Genomic DNA, 26,446 nt, shown 5'->3' on the forward strand with positions numbered 1-26,446 from the left:
CATAATGATCCTTTGCAGTCGGTATGGAGTGATTGAGTGTTCAACCAAGCATTTGTTTGTGCTTGCTTGCTTTCCACTATTTTCTGGGGGCCAAAGGCTTGCTTTCCACCATGAGGAGGATCAATAAGTGTGGATTGGAAGTGTCATATCCACAAAAAATAATCATTCTCTGTTCTAAAATTTGTGATAGTAGTGAGTAGGTCGAATACATTTTTTTTTTGGGGGGTACAAAGAGGCTTTATTAAGCCGGGCGATGGGGATATTGATACGCTTCAGCAAGAGTCGAATCCACGACCTCTTCACTAAGAGGTGTTGGCTTCAACCAGTAGAACAGCTCTGCGTTGGCAGGTTGAATATACTATTATCAGCTAAGATCTATTCCTTAAAAAATTGGGGGAATTTTTTTGAATCGAGAAACTGAAGAATGAATCAAAGAGTAGATGAAGATGTATAAAAAAAAGAAGGGAGAAAACCAAAACAGTAAAAATTTCCATCAAGAATTAATTTTAGTATTGATTCCCTTAATAGTTATTGACTCAAAAATAAAAACTTTAATTTCAAATAGATTGGTTATGATCATTGAGAATTAGTCCTCTAATAACTAATCTTCTTTACTTTCTTGGTAACATTCACATCCATACTATGAGTTATTCCATAATCAATAAACATAGCATTCGGATCAGTCTATGAGTTATGCCTATGAATTACATTAAGAATTAAAGGCCCAACCACTAACCAATAAATTTGGAAATGCTTTGTTTATTCAAAGTAGGATCTACATTCTCATAGCAAACGTTATAGGGTGTTGATTACCTTTCGACGATACTATTTGTCACTTATATAGAATAATCAATAAATAATTATTTTAATTGACTAACTATTGAAATTAATCATCAAACAATAGACTTCTTGGAAATCATGATAAACATAGAAAATATATAAACCCTGGAATCTCACAATGATGGAAATCAAATTTCAATTAATCTTGATTGAAAGAAAGAATTAGCTAGACATGAAAAAGAGGAACAAAGAAATGAAAAATGAAGAAAATATCATTGCCCTCTCTTCCTCCCTTAGAGTCGTGGCCTCTTTTGTTGTGATGTGTGATTTTCATTATCCAAAAACGTCTCCTTTCTTATAGAGGTTTCCTGCTGATTTTGTCTCATTTCTAAGTTAATTGTTTATATTCTTCTTCCTTGACAATGCAATGGTTTTCATTCTTCATTTCTGTCTATTTGGATGTTTCCATTTTCCTTCTTGCCAATACAGTTGTTTTTAATTTAGTTGTTTTCCACTAAGCTTTTTTTTGATATGTCTGATCACAAGAGAGAATGAAAACTTTGGTTATTGAATAGAGATTTTTTATGAAAATCTTCCAAATTTGGACTTAATCAATTCTCCAGCTTTGGGTCTGGTTCTTTAATCTAGTTCAGCCTTCATTTGATCCAAAAATGTAGTGTTGCAGTTCTAAATCACTATTTTTGTAGACTTTATATCCAAATGCTCTAATATGTCCATAAAGCACTAAAATAATAAAAACTTACATAAACATGCAATTAATCAAATTAAAATACAAGCAAATTGATAAAATATTAATGCAATTAAAAACCTAGCATGGACAGTATTGTCCAGATTGTGCTTGAGAGGGGAATGTAACATTTGGAAGTCACAATGATCAAGTTTGGAGTTGTAATTGGTAAAATTTGAAGTTGACAGGACAGTTCAGATTATTTATCTAAATTTTGGTCAAATTCAACCTATCACATGACAAAAGTTCATACCTAACAACATGACTATAGCAACAATCACCCCAAAAATCCTTCTATGTGTCGCATATGTTTCTCAATGTAATTTGTTTTTGGCAGCGAACATATGGTGTATAAGACAAATCTTCACATTAAACAAATGTAAATCACAGAACCTATGGTTCTTCATAACTGCATTCTCAATTGACTAACTCACCAATTATGTTATTCAGTTCAGAGGGACGGCTGACCTTGGTGTAATGGTTGAAGTTACTCCAATGTTGGGGATTTGAAGTTATAAAACATACTTCCCTGGGCACCCATCAAAATAGAAACAGTTTTATTATCAAGGGTCAAGTTTTTTGTGACTTAGGTAGATGTTAAAGTACTTCCACGGTTCCACCTAATTGCACGAGATCCCCCCCCCCCCACTAAAAAATTTTGTTCTCTTCCCCCTCCCCCCCCCCCCCCCCACAATCACCCCCCCACCCCCCCCCCCCCCCCCCCCCCCTCCCCTCCCTACCTAACACACCCCCCCCCCCCCCCCCCCCCCCCCCCCCCCCCCCCCCCTTCCCTCCCCCCCCCCCCCCCACACATCACCGCAACCCAACCAAAGAAAAACAAACCAACCCCCCCCCCCCCCCCCCCCCCCATTTTTCCCCCCCCCCCCCCCCCCCCCCCCCCCCCAACCCCCCCCCCCCCACCACCCCCGGGGGTTTTCCCCCCCGCCCCCTGAGGTTTGGTCTATGTCATTTTTAGTCCAAAAAAACTGAAACTTTGCATCTGCCTCCCTTGTACTATAGAAAAAGTCAATTTAAGGACAAATTATAACTTTCATGACAAATTTACCCTTTTTTAAATTTAAACAAAAACATAGGAAATAAAAATGAAAAAAAATAAAATTTATGTTAATATTCATTTGTGATTCTCGAAATCCAATTCTGAAGAACTGTAGCGAAACACCACAAAGCAACCGTCTAAGAACATCATACACTTGAATGTTTCTTCATTCAACTCATTTAACTTTGAATCCCTAGCTTAAAGCTCTCTTGCTTCACCGGACTACTTTGGAAAACTCAGGTAAGTAGAAACAAGATTCAAGGATTTGAAAAAGGTAAATTTTCATTAAGTGACGAAGAAATCCGAAGAGAAATAAAAAGAGAAAAAACCCTAGTTTTGAAAAAAAAAAAATTATCTACGAATTGCAGAAAGGTTGATGGAGCGTCAGATATGAGAAACCATGGCTAAAGTCGAAGATGTTGTGAAGCAATCATTGGGGATTTGGGAGAAGCTGTTGTTGGCATGTGCCATTAACCGTCATGGAACCAATAGCTGGGACTCTGTGGCTATGGAAATACAGAACCGAAACACTTATCTTCATCTTCTGACGCCACGGAACTGTAAACAAAATATCATGACCTCAAACACCGGTTCATGGCGAAAGATGATAAGAAGACAAATCTGAAACGTCCGACGATAAGAAAGATGTGATTCCATGGCTCGAAGATAAGACTGTGTCGGAGAAGACAAATCTGAAACTTCCGACGATTCCATGGCTCGAAGGGTTAAGAAAACTTCAAGTGGCAGAGCTTCGACGCGAGGTTCAAGGGCATGATGTTTCGATCTTAAACAACTCTTTTGATTTCGAATGGCATGATGTTTTGATCTTAAACAACTCTTTTGATTTCGAATGCTAACAATCGTATTTCTCTGGTTCAAAGATTTGAATTTGAATTTGAATTTTTATTTTTCATGTTTTGTTTAAATAAAAAAAGAAAAAGAAAGAATAAGGGCAAATTTGTCATAGAAGTGATAATTTGTCCTTAAATTGACTTTTTCTTTAGTACAGGGGAGGCAGATGCAAAGTTTCAGTTTTTTTGGACTAAAAATGACATAGACCAAACCTCAGGGGGTCCAGATGAAAATTACCCTTAAATCATTTACCCAAGTGTTTATACTAGGAACTAATCCATGGGGGTTGGGTTTTTCATTTTTGAAACATGTTTTATTCCTTTCTACTGAAACAAAGTAGCATGTTATAATGAATATGAAGAGTACCTCCACTTTGTTTTTGTTTTTTTTTGTTCTCCACCCTTGTATTATCTGACACCTTGCTGCACATGTTCATAAATGATTGGTGGGAGAGGTGTTCAGTTCTTAGACCCAAAGATCCTACCGCCAAAATGTGCTTGGTCCATTATCACGAGACAACAGTATGCCAAATGGTCTCTGCCTTGTCTGCACAAAGGTCGCAAGTTGAGTCTACCGTTGACCACTGGGCAAGTATAGCTTTAACGGGCAGCCCTGCATTAAAAAGTCGTTAGAAAAGAAAATTTTAAATTTAGGATGTATGGGTAGTTTTCAAAAAAATCTCCACCACCTAGATGCCCCATTGCTGACATTGCAATTTTGTCTGGCCAAAAATTGTCCCACCAATTTTGCTTAGAATTCACCATTTGCTGAAAGCAAACGAGATCCACTTATCATAGAAGAAGATAATGAAAATTTTGAGAAGATAAACTAATAGTTTTTTAGTCCATAAAGATAGTCCCTGTTAGTCGTTGCAATGTTTGCCGCTTGTGCCACCGTGGCATTCACTAACCAACATTTATTATTAGGGTTTTCTTTGGCAATAATCACGGCATTCATTCGCCATGGGTCAGACCAAAATGAAGTGCGAGTGCCATTTCCAACTTTCCAAGTCACCATATTTTCAAGGTTGGGTATAATGCTACAAATACTTCTCCATGGCCATGATCCCATCTTTCACCTTTCCTTTGGATTAAAGATGTTGACTTTAGAAAAAATACCTTTCTTGAAGCACCCATAGAGGTTCATTTAATAATCTCAACCCTTGTATGATTAGGAGTGCCTTGTTGACTTCTTCCATCCTACGAAATCCCAAGCCTTCTTGACTCTTTGGTTTGCAGCATTTATCCCATGAGAACAAAGTTAACTGCGTGTTCTTCAACGGGTTCCCAAGCCAGAACTTTTGGCACATGAATGCAGGGCACTGGTTTGAAACATGATTAGCGAACCCTTGTTTGTTTCTTTTGCACCGCGTGGGGGTGAAATGTATATCTTCGTATTTGTTTTTCCCCAGAAGCAAATGTTACTATTAGACTGGCAAAACATTAGCTGATTAGCAGAACAAATTAGTCTATCCAATAATCCAGATAATATTGGGATCTTAGAAAGAAAGAACCTGTTTGAATCCATGGAAGCATAAATTAATATGATCTCTTTTCTTTTCTTTTTTCCCCATCAATATATGGTATATCTTATTATGTCCTATACATTCAAAACTGTTATAATACTTTACGTATAATCAGCAAGAGGCATCCATATACTACTTCGGAGGATAAAGGCATTCCATCCATGATCCATATACAATTTCTGAGGATAAAGGCATTCCTCCAATAGCCAAATGTCACGTACGCCAGAAAGAAGTTGGAGATATAAAATTCTACCACCACATCTGAACCACATGTTTTGAATGTGAGACCTATTACCTGGGTCATCAAGAAAACAAAATTTCAGTTTCTTCATGCATAAAATTTCTGAAGATTCAAGTTCTTAATAAATGCCTAAAGAAACCAATGCATTCATATTCGTAGTCTGAACTCTGAACTCATTAATGTTCAGGCATAATGGAAGCTCAAGATGATCCAGGTAGCCAAGCTGGGATAAGACTTGAGTCAACTAATCTAAGTGGCAATGAAGATTTATGGCGAACTAGTGTACACATAGAGTAGGATCAGGTAGCGTTACACATGCATGAAACAAAACGGAACCTTTACCTATTAAAAGCATGAGTAAATATGACCAATAATAACCTTAGAAAAAATGAATATGACCAATGTGAACAAGTATGAAATTTTTTTTCCATGACCCACCTTTTTTTTCTTTCGGATTTCACTATTTCACCATAAAAAGAATGTCATTTCACGCCTGTAATTTAGGACAAACACTGGAGCTGGGATTTGCCACAGAACCTGCAGAGATCTTTCAGCAGTTAGAAATGTTGGGCTTTCTCATACAAAGATTTACTGCAACATCGATGTCTTACACAAGTTTGCGTAGCAAGGTTGTTTGGACACCGGATCCTCTTCAAAAGCAGGTGGCACTTGTCCATACACCATTTCACAGCTCATATCTTCAAAATCTATCAAAACAAATTGACAGGAAGGTAAATCTCATAACGCATCAAAAGTGAATCAAAATTGGCAGCAAAAAGGGATGAGAATTAACAAAAATATCATTCTGAATAACAAATTGACTACAAATGTTATAAATTGGAGAGGAATTTTATCAGGCAAAGAAATGGACCATCAATTTCCCTCAAGACGAATAACACATGTCCATTAGTCACATCCAAAGGTTGAGGTAAGATTTAGATGATATGAAATTTATTTTATTTTAATTTAAACCTTTTGGATGTGAACTATCAACATTTGTTCTTCTTCCAAAGAAAAATAAATGATCCACCTGATAAAAATCCATGACAGAACACAGGGGTTTCTAATAATATGGTAAAATTATTAGATTCTACGCAAAAAAAAAAACTATTAGATGATGCATCAAGAAGCGACAAGTCTGAAAATAATCTGGATCAGTAGAAGCTGCCACTTGAACTTATCAAGTATAGAAAGTATGATCCCAGAAAAATGTCAAAAATCAACATATATAGGCAATAGTTGACTAGATAAGAGAGATTCAGAAATCATTTTTAAACAAAACGTAACTAGTAGCATTACATACAGATAATAATGAAGGACATAAAGAAAAATTTACTGGCAAGAATGGGAAACGTTTACACCAGACCCAGGAGAGTACATTAAAGGTTCCCCAAAATTTTAGAGAAAGTCTAACAAAAACCAGTACAGGAAGATGAAGCCGCATACTTGGGTTCATTGTTAAGGGAAGTCCAAATTCATTGGTGAAAAAATCTTGAGTAGGGATCTTGCACATATTCACGCACATTCCAACGCAACCACTATTCTCCAAGTACCTTAGTGGATAGAAATGATAAAATCAGCATCAGCGTCCTCTCACAAGTCACATCATGAAAAAATTAGACTTTATTGGAGCTAATATATTCGTGTTTCTCATGGCAAAGGAATCATAGGCAGGTTTCCAAGGGACACATATCCATGCTGATTGTTTAGATCTATCAGTTCCATGAAGAAACTAGTGGAAGTAACCACTGATTCTACAAATGCAGTTTATGAAATTTGGAATTTGCCAAAGATTGTTTCAAAACCAAAGTTTTCACCAACATCACCACAAAGGCTTGCCAGTTTGAAAGTTGTGCCAGAGAAGAAACAAGTTTCCTACCTGCACTTCTTTATATGGACTCCACTTCTTTGCTTCACTCCATTTACCTCCACTTCCACAACCTAAAAAGAAGTTCATTGCTAAGTAGCCCATATATAAACATTCAAGAACTGAAATAAGAAGCAAATCCAGCAATGAAGACTCAATGCTTTAGTCAATCTGCACAGGATGGCAAGGAAAATTGAAGGCACTGCTGGGTTATTGTTGGATGTTCTTTAAGCTAAGTTTTGGCAACCATCCAAATTCAAACACAATGCAATGCATGAACGAGGATAAAAAGAAGTGGAAAAGCAAAATTGTAGTAGTTGCCTCTGGCAAAATGGACATGTAGCTAGCTATAAACAGTTAACAATACATGATGTCATGATCACCAATAAATGAAATTAATCTTAATTTGAGTTGAGCGGAGTTGTTGCATGGTGATTTCTAGAATCCAGTCATCTGAATTGCTTATATAGACCTGATATATACCATGAATTCAAGCGAACGTTGGAGCTACAAACGAAACTAAACATGAAATTCAGGAAAGCCTACCTCGGAGGGCCCAACTAACCAGTGGAAAAATGGAACCGTCAATGAAGCATTGAACTCTGCAGCCCATTTTGTAGGAGGAAATAATTTCCGGAACTGCAACAAATTATCAATATATTTATTCATCAAGATGGAAACCATGACAATACTGAAGCAAGTAATAGGCAATACTGAAAGGTGAAGAAGACAATAAACGGGCAACGACCTGAGCAGGGGCACCTGGAGGTAGCATAGAAAGGAGAACCTCTCGTACTACTTGCTGCTGTTGCAAGCGGGACCTCCCTTGCATTACCCTTCTCGATACATCCACAAACCTGTCGTAGTCGAATTCCCAAGGAGAAGAAGAAGACTCGGTGGTGTTGGTAGGGGAAGCGGCGTACTTCTTCATCTTGCGAGCGAACAGAGCCATGAATGCCTTCTCCAAGAACCCATCTCGATATTGTGTTTTCTGCCCAAGTGGAGCCGGCTCTCCTGATGGCTCAGCAATTGCGCATCGGAGCACGAAGTCGCCATTTTTTCGCCTTCTCCAGTGAGCTCTCATATGACACCTATGCGAATGACCAGCAAGCATTGTGGGACTCGGAGTGGGAGGATGGTGAGCACATCCTATCCCTAATCCTTGTAAGTTGAGCAAAGCCACCATGGATTGAACTAATCTCTCTCACGATTCTCTACGCTTACTGCTCCCAAGTCCCAACTCCCTTACACTACGAAGAACAAATTAACCGGAGTACCTAAAAATTCTTGAGGACAAAACACTGAATGTATTTCCGCCTCTACTCCGCCTGGCCAGAGCCCGGATTTGATGAATTGTTGTTTCGTAAGTAGAAAAGATTTAGGTGGGTTTTGCAGTGATAAAAGCAAGGGGGGCTCATCCCTTGCCATAAACTGATAGATATTGTTGAACAGTTTTTTTTTAACTTTATTTGGATTTCAAACGGGTAATTTACGACCACCAGAAATGAAAATGGAAATGGAAATTGAAATGGTAATGGGGACAAATTAGTAAGATTCTAACCCGACTCGAAAGGCTGCTGGCGTGGGCCGCATGGTACCAGTGATCCAGGATAACTTAGAGCCACAAAATATTTACAATTGAAAGGATAATTTCAGATCAACAGGGCATCTTTTCCCCCTCTCTCTCTCTCTTTCTAGAAGCGATTGTTGGTTGATGGTGAAGTTTTACAACAAACAATCCCAGAATTTACAACAGTAACGCATGGGAGGCCAATATGATATGATCTATTCGTGAACCATCAATTCGATATTTCATTTCAGAAAGACAAGGAACAAGATGAACAATGTGTAGATAGGTTTTGTTTCTTACTAGCTGAGACGTTTTTGCCGGAGGTCCTGGAGACGCTTCTCCATCTCGTCTAACCGAGCTCCCCAATCCCTGTTTATGCTCAGCGGACGAACGTTACTGTAGTCCATCTTCTCATCGTCTTCTGGCACTCTTCCTCGTTGTCCACTTCTCCGCCGCTTCTTGCTGCTGCTTTTGCCCCTCCCAGCCTCCTTTGATCTCTGTAATGCCAATAGGACATCCGACCCGCTTAGTGTAGTCTCCATCTTTCCCTCTTTTCCATCTCCCCCTTCGCTTCTTCTCTCGTCCGTCCCTCCTGATTCACCTGAGTTTCTCGAGTTACTGGGCCGTGGAACCACCCCCGATTTGAGGGCGGCGAGCACGGCCTGGCCTACGCCCCCCATCTCTTCCTCAGCTTCCTCTTTTTGGGCCGCCGTACGGTTCCACCTCTGCTGCTGCTGCTGCTGCTGGTGGCGCCTGGCCGATGCAAAGACGGCCCCGCCACCCCACCTGAACTGCTGGGTTAGGTGGTCGGTCACTGAAAGGAAAGCAGCGGCACTTGGCCTCCTAGTTAATAAGGTGTTCCGGTAAGTCCTCGGACTCACTGAGATTGATAAAGGCGCAACCTTAGCCATGGTTGCCACTTCCATCCTCGGTTTTCTGACTTATTAATCGCCAACCAAAATCCAAACTAATTTGCTCTTTGCAGCAGGAACGAACTTCGCCCTCCGCCTCACCATTGGATTTGTCGTCCACCTTCGGAAATTATAGAGAAGGGTGTTAATTTTTGGGACCGGACCGGATTGGCATTTTGGTTTAGACCGGGTCGGGTTTATACTTACATATTTTCGCTTATACGCATCAAACCTCAATGTTTCTTTTTTTTTTCTTCAAAACGGGTACTTTTATATTAACTTACAATGAATAGGGGTGAAGGCTCTTCTATATATCATCCCCTCCCCCCTCCTTTTTTAAGAGTGCAAGAGAAAATTTATATATACCATCAAGAAGATGGAATACCCAAATCATTGCCAACTGAGCTAATCCTTGATGGTGAAATCTGAAATTAAGTTTGCAACAAAAACTAACTAGTGTGAATAAAAACACTACTCAAAATAGTTTTCCAGTAAAATTGTTGGTGTAAGACCTCAACTCTGCTCGCGCGAAAAACTTTGACACTACATTTGCCCTTTCAGTTAACAAAATAATAGAAGTATTGGCCCAGGCCACAATGATTTACTTTAGCAAAGGCTCAGTTACGCTAGCACCTCAGGTATCTCTATCCTCCTCTTCCATTTGCGGGGAAAAAAGTTATTTCAAAAAATAAAGAGAAAGACACATGATAGTACTTAGCACAATGTAATGTTTTCCTTCTCTCTCGCTGAAGGCTTCACTCATGAATATAATTATATAAATCCATTACCAATCTCCAATTGAAGCTCTAAATTAACTCTTACCCCTTTCAACTAATAGACTAAAAAGAAAAACACCTGTACCCATAACAATGCATCCATCTCACTTCCCTTACCGTGAATGGTGAGAGGAATTTCAACTGCGATTGATAGACTTCTGTTGCAGCAATCTGGTATTGGGTTGGGGACTTACAGATAATACAGTACATGCATTGCTTTCCTGTTTGTACAAAACATAAATGAGGTTGCCACTATTGCAGATTCAAAATTTAAACGTGTGATGATTTAATAAATAAAGGCAGTTATTAAAATCCACCAAAACCTTGTATATTGGATTATAAAATGAAAGAATCGATGAAATTATCTTCGTGGGAAGAGGGGAGCAGAACACAGATACCTTGGGTCATGTGACAAACCTGAGCTAAACTAAGCACAGTCAAAGAGGAACCATGACTCTGAGACTAAAGCACTGAAGAAACTTAGGCCGTTACTCACTGGGCACATACGTTCTCGGGTGTTTCTTCACAAATGTTAAGAGTTTATAACTTTGACAGTAACTCCTAACGATTTGTCAACAACAATAATCTTTTCCAAACAAGCTGAAACTCCTTAACCAGCTCGGAACAACTTGATGAAGTCTCAATGGATTTTGACTCCAAATGCCATAATGTTCAACTGAAAGAAAGCACCTAGAAACGAGCTACCTGAGCCTAAGAAATATGGGATCACAAATGACCCGCCTCCCAATGGAAATTACATGCAAATACAAACGTTTTCGAGAATTTTAATGCCTCATGGCTGTAACTTGTTTATGCCTTGTCACTTAGAGAAGCAAACAGTATCAATGCTTCAAAGCACCTTCCTCAATGTAGACAGTGAAGGGAGAGCGTACTCTCCACAACTACCAAAAGTTAAGTTCTGTATACCGTTAGCACCTCAATTTTACAAAGATTAGTTCTGTGTGTTAATAGGGGAAACAAATAACCAACTCAGACACAAACAATGGCAAATGCTTAATCTGTCCAAATTGCAGCGTAAATATCAGCCCATTCAGACTAAATGAAATTTGTATGCAAAACATTTGCATTTCAGATACGATCACCGAGGAAAGTCACATGCAAATTAGCTGAAGATTATTGCCGAAAACAAGACAAGAAGTTGGCATATTGACAACAAACATTTCAATGAGTAGACAAACAAAACCTCAGTGACACTACTCAGCGGCTTCCACATGTTGAGGAGCCTCAGCTTCTTTCAACTTCTCCAGAGCAGAGACACGTCCATCCAAAGACTCATAAAGGCCTTCCATCTGGATAAAGCAAGTTCAGTTAGCAACATGGAACAATTGCAAACAGATCACTCAGGCTGCTGCAGCAGCAACAATGTGAACTTATCAACATACAAAGATTTGTCCTAAAGTAGATGAAATTGTCCCTTCACATAATGTATTTCAGGATATCTTGTTCTTGATAAAAAGGCCAAACCCCCACCAGCCAAAACTAATAAACACACCCTATTATTAATAATATAATCCCCATCTGTTTTCTATTGCACTATTCTCACAGTTAAACTAACACAGTGACTTCAACCTCATAGAAGAACAAATATAGTCCAGCACATCACAGAATGCCCCTTAAATGTTGGGAAAATGAACTCATTTGGAATAGAAAAAATCACACTTAATAAAAGCCAATGTTAAAGCATTAAAAGAGCATTGTAACATTGACATTAATTCGACTTCATGGCATCAGATATCATCTCCCACATTCTATCCCTATAAAACCTATTTCACAATTTCCATTCTGTTATAGGGCAATGTTTTGAATTTCGGTAATCTTGGAGCTCCAAATACTAAAATACCAGATGTGTCATTAATGTCAAAAAATATTTTGTAAGCTACCAGATATGTCATCAGACAAAATATAATCTATTTTGATGCATGTATATGGGTGAGTAATCTCATATTATGCACAAACTAACGCACTTAATAAGGACCTCATACAGAAAAGAGGGACTACCTTTATTCTCTTATTAGTGATATCACATGCAGAACAAGCACACACAAGAGAAGATTGAGATTTAAAAAACTTGGTCTTCGGCAAAAATGTAAGAGGCAATGGATCAAGAAACATGCATATAACTTGAATGTGTTACACCAATGTATTACCATGTGTTAAGGAACCGTTAATCAAATATCGGTGATACCTAACTGTGTCTCTCAAAGGAAAAAGATTCAGCCTCACTTGTTGATGTGGTAATAACTTGAGATGAAGTTCCAATAAAACGTGGTTTTACAACCCATATTCCAGTTTTAATTAAACCCACTGGACCACCTTATCTCATTTCAACTTCTGACTCAGCAAGCCTATATTGTGGTAATTTAGTTGCAATCGGGATAGTTGAGTTAAAGGGGATTATCTCCCATATTTATTAGCTATTGATTTCCTGATTTGTAGGAAATAATGACAGACAGAGGTGGACTCACAGCCAGCTATAGCTTGGAGATGCCCTGTGAGAGGAAGTCTCTTCTTCCAGATGTTGGGCGGGCCCCATGGCCAATGCATGGATAGAAAATAGGAGAATATTCTCTAAACTTCATCGGCTCCAAGGCCACCTCACAAAGTGGAAGTAAAATAGGAGATTAAATGAAGTGATCAAGAGAAGGACCTTTAAGAGGTTCTGGTGGACCCATCTGCTTTGCAATAGGGGCCATATCCAGTGCAGAAGGCCCCACACTTGGCAGGTCTTGGGAGGGCCAAATGCGCTGTGATACTTATTTAGGACTGTGTCTAGTCCCTGCATGTTATTTAGGACTGTGTCTAGTCCCTGCATGGGAGACTTAAGTCTTTTTTTAATCCGATTTATTTGTGTAAATGTGTAGCTTCAATTATTAGGACTCTTTAGTTTCTCAGATTAGGTTGTGTTGCTCTGTTGTAACTTGTAAGTAACTCTAGTGGCAGGCCAGAAAAGGGCAGAGATTGAAGATAAAAGTTCATAATTGAAGCTGTGATGATGAAGTAATGGTTTGGATGACAGACCTTGCATGAGAGGCACCAGAGTTTGATGTGGGCTGGTGAGAGCCTAACTCAGAGCTGATCCTATTCCCCCCCCCCCCCATTCCTTTATTCTTCTTTCTTTATCCTTTACGTTCTCCAAAAAAGAGTTTTAGCTATTTAATTTCCGTTCCTTCTATTGTGTTGATCCGGTGAATGTAAATCATTTCCAGGGGCAGTACAGGGTCATGGGTTACTTCCCCAAACCCTACAGCCCCAAATCACACCAAGAGTTTTTGGTCATTTTTGCAAAATTATGTGGATTAGGGTGTCACTGGTCCATCATGTTTGTGGACCCTAGATCTATTTTTATTTTTGAATTTGAGTCCTTAATTTGTAAGTCAATAAAGAGTTCTGATTAGAGTTGAATTCCTAGTTTGTGAAGGAGTCCATTAGGGTTGTTCTAATCCTTCCAAGGAACTTCCTATAGTAAGTTATGAAGGTTTCTTGTGTGAGTCAAAGTAGTAGGAGTTTAAATTAAAATTGGATTGCAATTTAGGGTTTAAGTTGTCTTAACCTCCCCCCCCCCCTCCCCCCACCCTTAAAAAAATAAAAAATAAAAAAGTTAACCAAGTTGGCTTTCCTTATAAAGTCCTCATTTTCCTTCGATGTAATAAGGCTACAGCCCCTCATACCTTGTAAACAATTCAGACTTCAATTAATGAATAAAAATCTGAGATTTGAAGGAAGAGTGGTTTAGGGTTCCTAAGAGGAATCCCACGGCTGTGTGATTAAATTCTGCAAGTTCTTCTTCAATTCCCCCTCCTTCAAGCCTGCGGCAGCAACCAATTCCAAGTAATCAGCAAGCTTCAAGTCCCCCTTTCCAGTAAATTTAACCCCACCACCTTCCCTACCCCTTCCCATCTTCATAACCCCCATGCTCTCCCATTCCCCTTTCTTCCGTACAGTAGCAACAGCGCCCCCACCCCAAAATAATAATAATAATAATAATAATAATAATAATAATAATAATAATAATAATAAAATCCCTAGACACCCAACCCCAATCAATCCCTCCTTCACTGTATAGGATGGCACCTTCCCCTAAGCCTTATCTCTACTTTTGTTTCATTATTAACCCTTCCTTCCATTAGTTTAGAAAATTTTCTGAAATTCATCTTCTTCCTCTAGAAAGCCTAAACCCTAGTTTCACTAAAACTCTGATAACTCCCAAACCACTCAACCAAACTCTAGACTGTTTCAGGATTACCTTCTCCCATGCCCTCTTTACCCCCTAATGTGAACCCAGTTTCAGGGTTAGGGTTTTTGAGAATTTTCCCCAAGATTAAGGGCTGCCAGAATCTTCCAGCAAAGAGAATGAGTATTCTAGGATGTGTAGGGTGGTTTTAAGCACTTAAAACTTTGCTGTGACACAAATTCCAGACCTGATTTAACAGAAAGGGATTGAAAAATAGGTTTTAGGGTTTCAGCTAGGCGGGAGGATGGACTGTCACTGCTGTTTCGTAATTTCATAATTTGTTAATGGTTTTAGAGTGTGATAGAGGGTTTAATTTGAATTAGGATTTAGGTTTTAAAAGTTGAAGATGATTGATTTGCAGAGAATTTTGATGAAAAAGATGAAGTGCAGGAATTCTTCAGACCTAGGGTAACAAGGTTTATTAGGAAAGTAACAGTACGACTGAGGCCTAGGGGTTGGTGTGATCCTATGGGAGAAGAAGGGAGGCTAAAGAGCTGGGGAAAAGGGGATTTGCAGAGGAGTGGGGTTTGGTGCCACCGCAGGGAAGCTTGCGGGTGCTAGGGGAGAGCTGGGGGGAGGGGCTGGGAGATGTCACAGGGCTTAGGGGAGGGGGTAGGGGAGAAGCTGGGAGGGGCTGCGATGCAAGCGGGTGAGCTACTAGGGTTTGCGCAAGGAAGAGAAGGGGTGGGGGAGGGCTGCGGGTGAGAGAGGAGGAAGGAGAAGCGGATGGGGGCTGCTGGACTTACCTGTCTACTGCTGGAGCCCTGTAGAAGATCGCTTGAATGCTTGTAGATGCTGGAATGTGGAAGAAGAAACTGGAATTGATGGTAGAGATGCTGATCCTTGAACAAAACTCTTAATTTCTCAACCATGGCCCCTCTCAACAAGGAACCATGATCCTTAACCCAAACTCAATTTTATTCTATAATCAAACTTAAGAATTGCAATAAGCAATGAGGCTTATTTATAGCCTTTACATCGAAAGAACTTGACTCAAACTCAAATAACACTTAGAGACCAACTTAACTAGGGTTTCCTTTATAAGAAAGGAGACCCTTTTACAACTAATTAACAACCACTTAAATTAAAGGAATTCTTCTTGAAGAGGATTTTAGCCGGCCAAGGGAGGAAGTGGCGACGGTGGGGGAGTTGATACAAGTGGTTCGGAAAGCATGGCTTCCTTACCAATTGTTGGTTTCTCGACATGTGGGAACTTTGGGTGTTAGGATGGTGGTTCCGGCGCAGCTGGGTGTAATAAAATGTAACGTCAGTGCTTCAGTAGGGAGGCGCGGGAAGAAGCATCAGGTGGGGGGTGTCTTCTGCGGAAGTTAAGGTCAATTTCTTCAAGGATTTGCTTGTGTCAGAAGAGTCCATGCTATTCTTGCAGGGCTTGAATTTGCAGCAGCGCAGGGGTGGAAGCCTTTCGTTGTTGAGACAGACTCAGCTAGAGCAATTATGCTCATTGAAGATGTTACTCGGCAGCGAGGGGGCTTGGTTTGAGTGGTAAACAAAATCAGAGGCATAGTCGGTTTTTAAGCATCAGTCACCTATGTAGAATCGTGAATAACGCTGCTGATTGGATGGCAAAAATGGGCTTCAGGGAGAAGCTTCACTCAGTGTTCATTTAGGATCCTCATTCAGACTTGATGGAGATGATCCTTCAGGCAGACCTGATTGTTTGTTAGCTGTTTCGTTTTGTTGTCTTGGGACTTTGGCCCATTTCATGTACACCCCCCCCCAAAAAAAAAAAAAACAAAACAAAAAAAAAGGGGAAGTCTTCTTGAAATAAAAGACCAACTTATCAATAAGAGTCCTCTTTAAAAAAAGATTCCTTACCTAAGCAAACCACAACCACTAATAAAGACAAACTCCGGTAAAAAAAAAACTCCTAAAAGATAGGAACTCTTCTTGTGAAAAGAGTCTTATCTTATCTATAACTTAGCTAATGAAACCAACTCAATCACAACTCAAATAAGAAATATAAAATAGTTTAGGATCTATTGGAATTCTGGAATTAGATTCCAGCAGTGAAAAAGGGCCTAAAATGCCCAAAATACCCTTGGACTAGGGTTTGGTCTGGGGGACGATCTGTGTTCACATCAGCCCCTCCAAACCCTAACCCTAGCCGACACCTCTAGAGTCCCAGTCCAACTAGGATACCTATTTTCAAAACCCAAACTCTTTGGAATTAATTCAGAAATTACAAAATAATAAAATCAAGAGTTCTTTACCGGTAGCTCACTTAAGTGGGGATGAAACTCTGACCTGCCCACTTAAGTGGGAAAAATTACTGGATGCCCACTGTCAACAAAACCCCATAATTACCCGTTACCCACACTTAGTTTTAAACCCCCTTTTTTGTTAAGTTTGAATGCAAAATGACGGACTTACCCTTATGTGTGGTAATTGGTAAATTAATGTTATTGCCCCTTCCCTCTCACTCAGATCACCCAAACCTTCATGGGTGAAGAGATTCACCCATCTCCTTCCTACACCTCGCTAGAAACCTGCTACCACTGCCAGAAACCACCACACCTTCCCCCTCCCCCGGCCGATGACCACCGCCTCCACCTTCCCCCTCCCCCTGCTGGAAATCACCCTCGACATCCTCGAAAAGCCCACTATTTTCCCCTGTTCCCTAGGGTTTCGTCTGTCTCCTGCAACTAAGGGAGAAAGATGTGATATATGTTGATTTCCCTAACCCAGTGCTCCAATTGTTTTTTGAAAAGTATGCATATTTTGCAGCCACACATTTTGATAGCTGCAGTAGTATATTACGAACAATATGTAGGTGCTATCAGCACTAACTTTTTAACTTTAATTGAAGTTTTCTTTCATCCAAAAAAAACTAAGGGAGAAAGAAAAAATAAAGGGAAAAAATACGAAAGTGTCAATCGGTTTCAATCTGTTTTGTCACAAGAACCGTAGAAGGCTTGAACAACCCTTATGATCTGATAACTCAGTGATTCCTCAGGTTTCTTAATGATGAATCGTGATGTCAAATTGACTAAATAAAGATCTTTCATGGCCAACTTCGATCCAATTCCCTGTTCTTGAAACTTTGATTAGTGTGAATATCCTTACAGAGCGAAGACACTAATTTAGTAGCTGACGATTCTTATTCTCATCTCATGTTGGGGAAAATCATTTCCTGTTATTGATATTTGATGCATTCCAATACTTCAATCCTATGTTTGAAGAAGAAATTAAAGTGTTTCAATGGCTTGACTCCCTAACCTATTGGTATAGAGGTAGGAGATCAACCATCGTGAAGGTCTCAGAGACGTCGTCCTCTTTATGAATCAAAACTTGTGACGTATTAGGTACTCATGATACTATTCTCGACAAGTTCAATGATTCCTTCTTGTTCAACTTTGATTGATTTTTCAAGATGAATATCAGTTGAACATTCACAGGTGAAGAACTTCGTTGAGATGGTTGCTCCGTCTGTATTGCAAAGTTGGAAATTGCAAATCCAGAGAGAAATTGCCCTAAAGTTATTTGCCTTAGTTGCAGGAGAAAGACAGAACAGTAGGAAACATGGGGAAGGTGGGGCCGATTGTCGCCAGCAGGGAGGGCTTGTGGTGGTTTCTGGCGGTGGTGAGCGATTTCCAATGAGGTGTAGGAAGAAGATGGGTCACCCACCTAAGGTCGGGCAGTGTGAGTGAGAGGGAAGGGGCAATAACGTCAATTTGCCAGACATAAGGGCAAATATGTCACTTTGCATTCAAACTTAACAAAAAGTGGGTTTAAATCTAATTGTGGGTGACGGGAACTTTTAGGATTTGTTAAAAAAGTGTGCATCCAGTAATTTTTCCCACTTAAGTGGGCTACCGGTAAAAAACTCTAAAATCAAAGTAAGTTCTAGCCTAGCCAAACTCTATAATCTTTCTAGTTAATCCTAGATCCCTTCTAAACCCAACTTACCTAAACCCAACCATCTATTTCATATCTGAAGCTGCAGTTACAGTTTGGTTTAGTGACTACCAACCCAAAGTCCTAATATCCTAAACCGGGCCAAGTCCTCTTAAACCTAGCTTAACCCTTACCAACCCTAAATCCATCCAAAACCCATCCACCTAAGGTACTTTCAGCCCTAGAAGACTGCTGATTCTCAGGGAAGAGGATCCTGGAGTGAGCTTGGTTCCAGGGCAACATCCAAACAATCAAACCCTAGAATTTGGTTTACATCATCTTGGCTCCTATCGATCTCCCACTAGGTCACATCAGTCAAGGTTGATTTTGCATTACTGATCTTGATGACTTCTATGGTTTGAAGATTTGCACGAGAACAAGCAATGACTATTGTTGGTCAAGCATATTGGTCTATGGCTGCAAGCGATAAATCTCAGATGCAACCCATGTGTAATTCCAGCCCAGTTGAGATAATCATATACACAGTGGATCAAGAGCTTTAATGGATTATCAAGGACTTCATTGAAGTTGTCAAGCCCTACAGAGACTTGGTGGAGGGGCAACAAGATCCAAGCAGCCATTAAAGCCACAAAAGAGTGTATTAAGATGCCACAAACACAGCTAGGAGCACTGTGAAGCTGGCTAGGGAAAGATGTATGATCAACTTGAAAAGGAAGGTTATGGAATGTATATGTTTGGATACATGCTAATATGAATAAGTTGGCTTGTATATGTTGGTTGGGAAGTTATCAAATGATAGTTATACTAGAGTTACCGGAGATATCAAGGTAAAATTTATGGAGAAAGGCAGAAGCATCAGGAGTATGAGAGGAAGTGATAAAGTAAGGAGAGATCATGTTAGAGCTGGTACGGAAATTCCTCCAGCTAATGATAAGTTATGACAAAGTTGTTTGAGGCAACACAACCATGTTCAATGGAGGCCGTTAAATGCCCCAGCACAAGGGAGTGATTAAATCCAGCTTTAAGAAACTACAACAGCTAGGGACAGGCCTAAAATAGCCTTACGAGAAGTGGTGAGAACAGATGTGCATGGCTGAGGCCTTTAATCCAACACAATCTCAAATAGACTGATTGGAAAGCAGGGAATCATGTAGCTGACCCCATTTGGCCAGGATAAGACTGAGTTATCGTTGTTCTATTACTCTATGAGTTATAAACATTTGATCCTTCTCAGACTGTAGAACACGAGAGCCTTGTGCACTCAGCACAGCTTTTATTTTAGTCCGCCAAAGACTAAAGAATGTATGGTACAATGCAAGGTAAGACACCTAGGGAAGAGGCATAAGAGAGAGAGAGAGAGAGAGAGAGAGAGGATCTCTGGAGTTCTCTCATTTCACATTTCTCTAATTGGTTTCTCTTTCCAGTAAAAAGAGATCATATTTTTCTATAATTATGGATATAAATAGCATCAACTTTGCTCTTTTTAAGGAGAAAAGAATTACCAGATAAGTATACACATAAAAAATGTTTTACATTAGTTTTTTTTTTTTTAATGATTTACCTAATCTCCGAGTTAATGATTATCCCTTCTCTCCAACCGACAAACTGAGTTAAATTACCTAAAACTAGACCAGTAAACGGCTCGGATTCGGTTTGGATGCACCACTATCTATATCTAAATCTGACAAGTGAAACCGCTATCCGAATCTGAACTGATATCTGGCGGAAATTTATAAAAGGTATCCGAATTCGAATCTGGAACTTTATCAAATATTCGATAATTATCCAAACCAATAAACTATCGGCTTCCTAATTGCTAATTGTCATTTTTCGATTTCTGATTTCCAATTTCCAATTTTTTGGTTGGTGTTTACTGGTTTCCGAATCCAATTGTCAACCCTTTTGATAGAAAATTTTGTTTAATCTAATGGTTTTTCCATAGTTTGGCAATTGGCAATGGACAATTGATGGATTTAGAGTGAGTTCAACCTATGAAATATGGTTAACCAGTTCAACTTTAGTGAGGGTCAAAATGTCACTTGGTGACATACCATTTAAAAGTTACACTATTGTAATATGGGTCTAGGGTTAGGGTTTCAAATAAATTCCCTACGCCTTAGGGTTAGCCCAGGAAGGTCCAGCAAGGGGAAAGGCAGAAACGAAGGGTTTAGGGGAAGGCTGGAGTTTGGGTGCTAGGACTGAATTAGGTTAATTAGGGTTTTGAAAAATTCTGCAAAACTCAATTGAAGAAGAAGAGTTGCAGAAATTTCCAGAATTATACGGCTAGGGCTGTTGAAGCAGTGGCCGATAGGAAAGGGTTCTAGGGTTTAGGGCAATGCTAGGGGAGGGTAAAGAGGGTCTATAGGGGCTGGGTAAATGGATTAAAAGGACAAACGTCGACTCATCAACTTTACAACTATAATTAAAAAAATAAAAAAATAAAAAAACAAGAAAAAAGGAAACAGCTGCAGTTCATAAGATATACTCCTTTGGGGGTTCTTTCTTGACTCCAAAATTTCAGGTTTAGGTTGACATTCAAGATCTTTCTTGAATGCACGTTACTATTGGCCAAGGGACAAAGCAGGGGAGATGTATTTGATGTCTGAAACTTCCACTGGGGAAGGCGGGAAAGTCTGATCTGAAATAAGCTTCACAACTCAGTGTTGAAGTAAGGTTTGGGGATGGTAACTAACAAGTAATGTTGCCTTAGGTCAAGTATTAAAGCCCCAAGGTTGAATCCAATGTAGCAGATCTAGCTGAGATTGACATCTCTCTTACTACAACCAGGACTTGCAAAGAGTGGAGATTTTCGAGTCTCTGACAGGGAGAAGAGAATGGAACAGAAAGAACTAGTACAAGACAGCCACAAAGTTACTCAACTACTCATAAACTCAAAGCATATTCTTTCAATATATTCTTTTCAAATATAATCCACCCAGCCGTATTACATGATTATAAGAAAAATCCATCACAACCATGGAACGAAGTTTCGGAAAAATTCGCCGGCCGTATTACATGATTATAAGAAAAATCCATCACAACCATGGAACGAAGTTTCGGAAAAATTCGCCGGTTCGCCAGCCGGCGAACCTAGCGAACCGGCGAAGTTTCGTCGAAACTTCGGCGAGAAATTATAATTTTCGTTGGCATTTGTCGTTGGCGGAGATGGCTGCTAGACAATTGAAAATAAAAATAAAATAAAAACAATCACATGTGACCTGACATAGTGACATCACAGTGCTTGGGAGAATGGGAAGGTGGGATAATATAAAAATCGAAACTGAGTGGGAATGTGGGAATTGGGATAATAAATTATAAAAATCAAAACTGCCCAAATCACTTTAGGTTTCGTGAACCGTGAACCTTCATCTTTGCAGATGCAGTCATGGAGGTGAAGCGATGGAGTGGAGCAATAGAAGTGTTCGTTGCAGATGGAGGTTTTCAGACGATTAGTTGCTGATGGAGGTAGATCGTTTTTAGGCTTGGTTCGTTGCAGATGGAGTTGGAGCGGTAAAGGCTTGGTTCGTTGCAGAGGTGGTTTTTAGGCTTCTCTTCTTCCATGAAATTCTATGTTCCTTCTCCGACGACGACAACACCTGGAGCTTACAAGAAGAAATAAGAGCAAACGAGTAACGAGTTCGAAAACGAGGAGAAAAATCACAAACCATCGCCAACACTGTCAATTCCTTGTTCGATTCTCTTGTTTTTTTTTTTTTTTTTTTATTTCTTCCCTTCAAATGTAGGGATTTCGTTCAAGATTGGGTTTTTAAGGCTAGGGTTTGAGATTTTGGGAATTTTTAGGGTTTATTTCTTCTGTTAGTGGGGCTGGATTCTCTGGTTTTCCATTAGAAAATGACGGACACGATTCTCTTGTGAAGCCTTGTCTCGGCGACAGAGCAACCAGGGAGAAACAGAGGGGACCGAATGTTCGAGAAATCGGCCGGATCTCGCCAGTTCGGCGAGAAAAGCCGAGATATCGCCGAGAAATCGGCGATATCCGGCCAATCTCATTTCTCCCCACAATTTCGGTTCACTGAGTACCGACATCAGCGAATTTCAGCGATATTTCGCCGAAATTCGCCGAAATTACCTTCCATGATCACAACATAAGAAAAGACCAACAAAAAAGGGGAACCAACTGAAAGAAGAAATTAGCAGATTAAGCAATATCTAATTAAAGGAAATACCAAAGAAATCCCTACAGAGTCAACTCACTCAAATAAAGCAGAACAGAAGATTGCGAGAAAGGCAGATTGCTTGAGTTGTTAGCCCTTGTTAGGAATCACATTGCCAGAGAAATCCCTATGTAATCTAACCATTCATATAAAATGAAATAAAAGATTGCATCCTTAATACATAGTATATATTGCCAAACCTTGCCAGACCAGAAAACCATTTGGGACCAATCCTTGGTTTGGGCCTAAAAAGTGGATCTTATCAGTCCAGCCAGGCCAAGGCAGCTTCATCTCTTTGAATACCATAATGTTGCATAACCTTCAGTCTCCTTGGTAAAAGTGATTGCGACAGGTAATAAAATCTGAAGTGGAAGACATAACTTAGACCTAGGAATGTTGTTTGATGTCCTTTTTGTTTATTCATGTGTTTTTCCTTTCCTATTCTACATTTTTTGCCTTTTCCTAGCATTTTAGAAGGCACCAGCATAGCCGGCTGCATCCGGTCCAATTGGATCCACATTTAGAGACTCAACAAGTCAAGTTTAAAGGCATCCGTAGCCCTTTTCTCTTATTCTCTCTGTCCCATTCTTCAGTTTACCTCCCCTCTCAGTCCCCTCCTACCATTAAACTCAATTTCTTTGTCATTTCACATCTCAACCTTCTTTCTTCCTGTTATACTCTCTTTACATTCTTCCATTTACTTTATTGTTCTGGTAATAACCACACATTGCCCTCAGAAAACCTTGGCTTTATAGAAACAGCGACACCCTCCCCACGAAGCCTGACTGTACTGAGTGCCTTGTTCTTATACGAGAGAATGATGCATGTGCTGTAGATCAGTGACAGAGACCTCAGCAGGGTTAATACTAGACCAATTGGCCATGCAATAAGTGACTAAAGAGAGCATCACAAGCAACACTCGGACATATAGTTGGCAAATAATTAAGATATATAGCACTGCTCAGAGAGAGGCAAAAAGAAAGCAAGATAGCTGGCATTGAGCATTAAAACTAGAGAGTGAGTTAGATACATTCGCCCACAGAGGCAGAGCAAAGGACTTAGATCTTTGCCTTGACAGTCGAGCAGAAGTAGCTATCTTCAAACAAAGAAGAAAGGGGCGCTGATGAAGAAGTACACGCCCATACCTCACTTTTCAACTCATAACTTAAGCTCGCCCACCGCAACCCCCAAAAAAAAAGAATGAAAAAACAACGATCATCAAGAAATGAAGAAGAAGAATGGTTTGAAGATGAAAATGCTAAACATGCTTAGGACTATGGCACACACAAGCTCATCCCTTGCGTAGGAATGTAAATATTGACTCTCATCAATTCAGTGCCAATAGAAAGACTTGATGCCTTGGGATGGAGTAATAATCTGCATATCCATAATAAGGGAAACACAGTTAGTGAGAATGCCTTACACTAGTATTGCAACATGGTCCATGGAAGTATTAGATGAAGGGAATGATGTGACTATCAAGACCCACGTTAAAGGTATTTCAATAATTAACTGGGAAGTTTTGGGTAGAATTCTTGAAATCACAAATGATGGAGAAAAGAAGTATTTGAATACTAAGAAATCACAAAAGTTATGGATGCAAATTTTGTGTATGAGGCTCAATGTATAAATTATACAAATTCTACAAGGATTAACGGAAGAACAGTTGAGACATCTCCCAGAGTTTTGAGTATGGTTATGCAACATTCTCCCATGAAGTTATCATAGAGATGATGTCATACCTTTCCAGGCATTTCTGACTTGTTGCCTGTATATAGGGATAAAAATGAAAGCCCCTTACATAATGATGAGATAATGTTTTGGGTGGTAATATGCTCTCCCTGGGGCCACTGCCATATGGTAAAGCTTTAACCAGAATATGTAATCACTTTAAAGTTAATATGAAAGGTGAAAATGCTTTGATACTGAGGATTTTGACTCATCTATATGGAAGAAAATGAGGATCATTGGTGCTTGCTCAGGTGATGATGAGCGTGATGATCCAATGAAAATTTTACCTAGAGGGGTCTCTAGATATTAAGCCACTATTTAATACAATGGTGGATATATTGTAAGGAGTTCATGTAATAAGACAATTTTGGAAAAAATAAAGTTATTTAAGCTTTGTGGAAATTGTTAAGCCTATATATTTGCTCCTCCATACTTGTTATTCTCTGTCTGTAACAATCATGCAAGTCTCCTGCTATTCTTGTGAGCATAGACTAGTACCATCTAGTCTTCACAATTCCAGCACCAAATGTGAGCCCTAGTCCCTAGAACCCTAAGCAAATCAAACCATCATGGTTCAGTACCTTGTAGCAGGTAAACTTTCTCACATTGGGAACATCCAAATAGCCTTTCCTAAAATCCATTTTAACCCTTCAGTGGAATTCCAGATAATCACAACCTCCCCCTTCCACAAAAGGACTCCCTCAGTAATGAACAGAAAAAAAATATGCAGAAGTGAAAATTTTAGGCTGCATTGTGAACCCAAAGAAAGCAAAGAACAAAAAATTGATGGAAATCCCAAATGTGAGATAACCCATCTTCCCTTGTTAATGGCAGCATACACAGTTACATATTACATCATTTTGGTTTGCTTTCCTTGCATTTACAATGACATTAACTTCATATTAAAATTGAAACTGGAGCAGCCCCAAAGACGGAAAGCAGCTATGGAACTAGGTTTTCCAGATGATGTGAATTATAACCCCCTTCACAACCTAAATTACACAATTCTATACTAGGAAAGTCTTTTTAAGCGTCGGTGAACAAAGAGAAGAAAATTACAAAAGAGAATATGAATTAAATTTAAAAGAAAAATAAGAATCGTTTAATAAATAGACAGAAAAGAATATCTACTTGTAGATTGATGGACTGCAGGTAGAGATATACAGGGGAAAAGACAATATCATTCAAAGAAATAATAAAGAAAGCACCAACCTGCCGAGAGATGGACTCGTGAGCGACCTTATAATCCTTCTGAAGGACATATAGACCTACAGCTGACGCAGTTGCAGCACCCGCAAAGAAAGATGCTATTCTAACTCGCAGAACGTACCCCATCTCGTTTTCCTGTGCCACAGATCAGATCAGAATCGCAGTCTCTCTGGTTTTCTTCGTAAAAAACGAAGGTGGAGAGATTTGCGAGTGTGCAAAAACTTGTGTTTGTTAAAGGGCTTGACAGAAAACTAGATACTGAAATGGGGAACCTCAGTAATCGGGACACAATAATGACGAAAGAGATGGCCGCGGCAGACTCGTGCGCTTGACTCTCAGCCTCAGGCACATTCGTTTCCCAGTCCTCGCATTAGCTACAGCAGCGCATAAAAGTCCTTTGAATTTAGGAACAAAATATATTATACAATTTGAGAATAATTAGGGTCCATTTTCACATAAATTGCTTAGAACAAAATAGTGATACAAATTGGATTTTACTGGAATTTTATAGTTTTGCACGTCGGATTTCAATAAAACAAATTTGGTCAAATGGTAACATAAAATTTTGATTGAGTTGTTTCCTTTTTAGGTAAAGATTGGATTTATTTCAGAACCCATGGACGACTAGTGGAGGGTGTATTTTTGTTTTTTTTTTTTTATTGGAACTGAGGTTCTTTCGGGCCTTCCATCCGGGCCAGCTTGCGCGCACCATGATTTACTTCCTCAAGGGGTGAACTTTTATATTAATGCCGCCGAGTGGGTGCGAACCCAAGACCTTCCCTAGGGAAGTTGAGTCTGTAACCGCTTTAACATATCACCAATGGAGGACTCGTGGAGAGTGTTTTTTTTTTTTAATTTTTCTTGTCCAAAATATGG

At 39.6% G+C, this 26,446-nt stretch overlaps 3 protein-coding genes across 4 annotated transcripts; all 3 read right to left on the reverse strand.

The window, feature by feature from the left end:
• Positions 1 to 4,951: 4,951 nt before the first annotated feature.
• LOC149030316 (beta-carotene isomerase D27) lies at positions 4,952 to 8,436 on the reverse strand. The gene is made up of 7 exons (XM_089142585.1): positions 7,819 to 8,436; positions 7,617 to 7,709; positions 7,083 to 7,144; positions 6,650 to 6,756; positions 5,815 to 5,910; positions 5,642 to 5,740; positions 4,952 to 5,257 (listed from the first exon to the last, which is right to left on the reverse strand). Exons 1-6 carry the CDS (start codon positions 8,254 to 8,256, stop codon positions 5,691 to 5,693), a joined length of 846 nt encoding a protein of 281 aa, XP_088998711.1. The 5' UTR covers positions 8,257 to 8,436; the 3' UTR covers positions 4,952 to 5,257; positions 5,642 to 5,690.
• Positions 8,437 to 8,627: 191 nt separating this feature from the next.
• Positions 8,628 to 10,263, reverse strand: LOC149030317 (death domain associated protein). The gene has a single exon (XM_089142586.1). The coding sequence runs from the start codon at positions 9,564 to 9,566 to the stop codon at positions 8,940 to 8,942; it is 627 nt and encodes a 208-aa protein (XP_088998712.1). The 5' UTR covers positions 9,567 to 10,263; the 3' UTR covers positions 8,628 to 8,939.
• Positions 10,264 to 10,323: 60 nt separating this feature from the next.
• LOC149030318 (ABC transporter A family protein) lies at positions 10,324 to 26,040 on the reverse strand. Of its 2 annotated transcripts, XM_089142589.1 has the most exons (3): positions 25,843 to 26,040; positions 25,574 to 25,705; positions 10,324 to 11,637 (listed from the first exon to the last, which is right to left on the reverse strand). In XM_089142589.1, exons 2-3 carry the CDS (start codon positions 25,694 to 25,696, stop codon positions 11,542 to 11,544), a joined length of 219 nt encoding a protein of 72 aa, XP_088998715.1. In that variant the 5' UTR covers positions 25,697 to 25,705; positions 25,843 to 26,040; the 3' UTR covers positions 10,324 to 11,541. The 2 variants fall into 2 exon arrangements, with proteins under 2 accessions (XP_088998715.1, XP_088998713.1); XM_089142587.1 differs by having other exon boundaries at positions 10,325 to 11,637; positions 25,574 to 26,035.
• Positions 26,041 to 26,446: the final 406 nt, after the last annotated feature.

Source organism: Hakea prostrata, chromosome 1, assembly GCF_041222555.1.
Source record: "Hakea prostrata isolate BN-2017 chromosome 1, UWA_Hpros_2, whole genome shotgun sequence".
NCBI classification, from domain to species: Eukaryota; Viridiplantae; Streptophyta; class Magnoliopsida; order Proteales; family Proteaceae; genus Hakea; species Hakea prostrata.

Coding starts and splice junctions, on each gene's coding strand:
- LOC149030316 (XM_089142585.1), bottom strand. CDS start 8,256: ATGGTGGCTTTGCTCAACTTACAAGGATTAGGGATAGGATGTGCTCAC. Junction 7,710..7,818: donor CTCCAGGTGCCCCTGCTCAG/GTCGTTGCCCGT, acceptor AATTTGTTGCAG/TTCCGGAAATTATTTCCTCC. Junction 6,757..7,082: donor GTCCATATAAAGAAGTGCAG/GTAGGAAACTTG, acceptor CTATCCACTAAG/GTACTTGGAGAATAGTGGTT.
- LOC149030317 (XM_089142586.1), bottom strand. CDS start 9,566: ATGGAAGTGGCAACCATGGCTAAGGTTGCGCCTTTATCAATCTCAGTG.
- LOC149030318 (XM_089142589.1), bottom strand. CDS start 25,696: ATGGGGTACGTTCTGCGAGTTAGAATAGCATCTTTCTTTGCGGGTGCT. Junction 11,638..25,573: donor ACGAGTCCATCTCTCGGCAG/GTTGGTGCTTTC, acceptor TGCTTTATCCAG/ATGGAAGGCCTTTATGAGTC.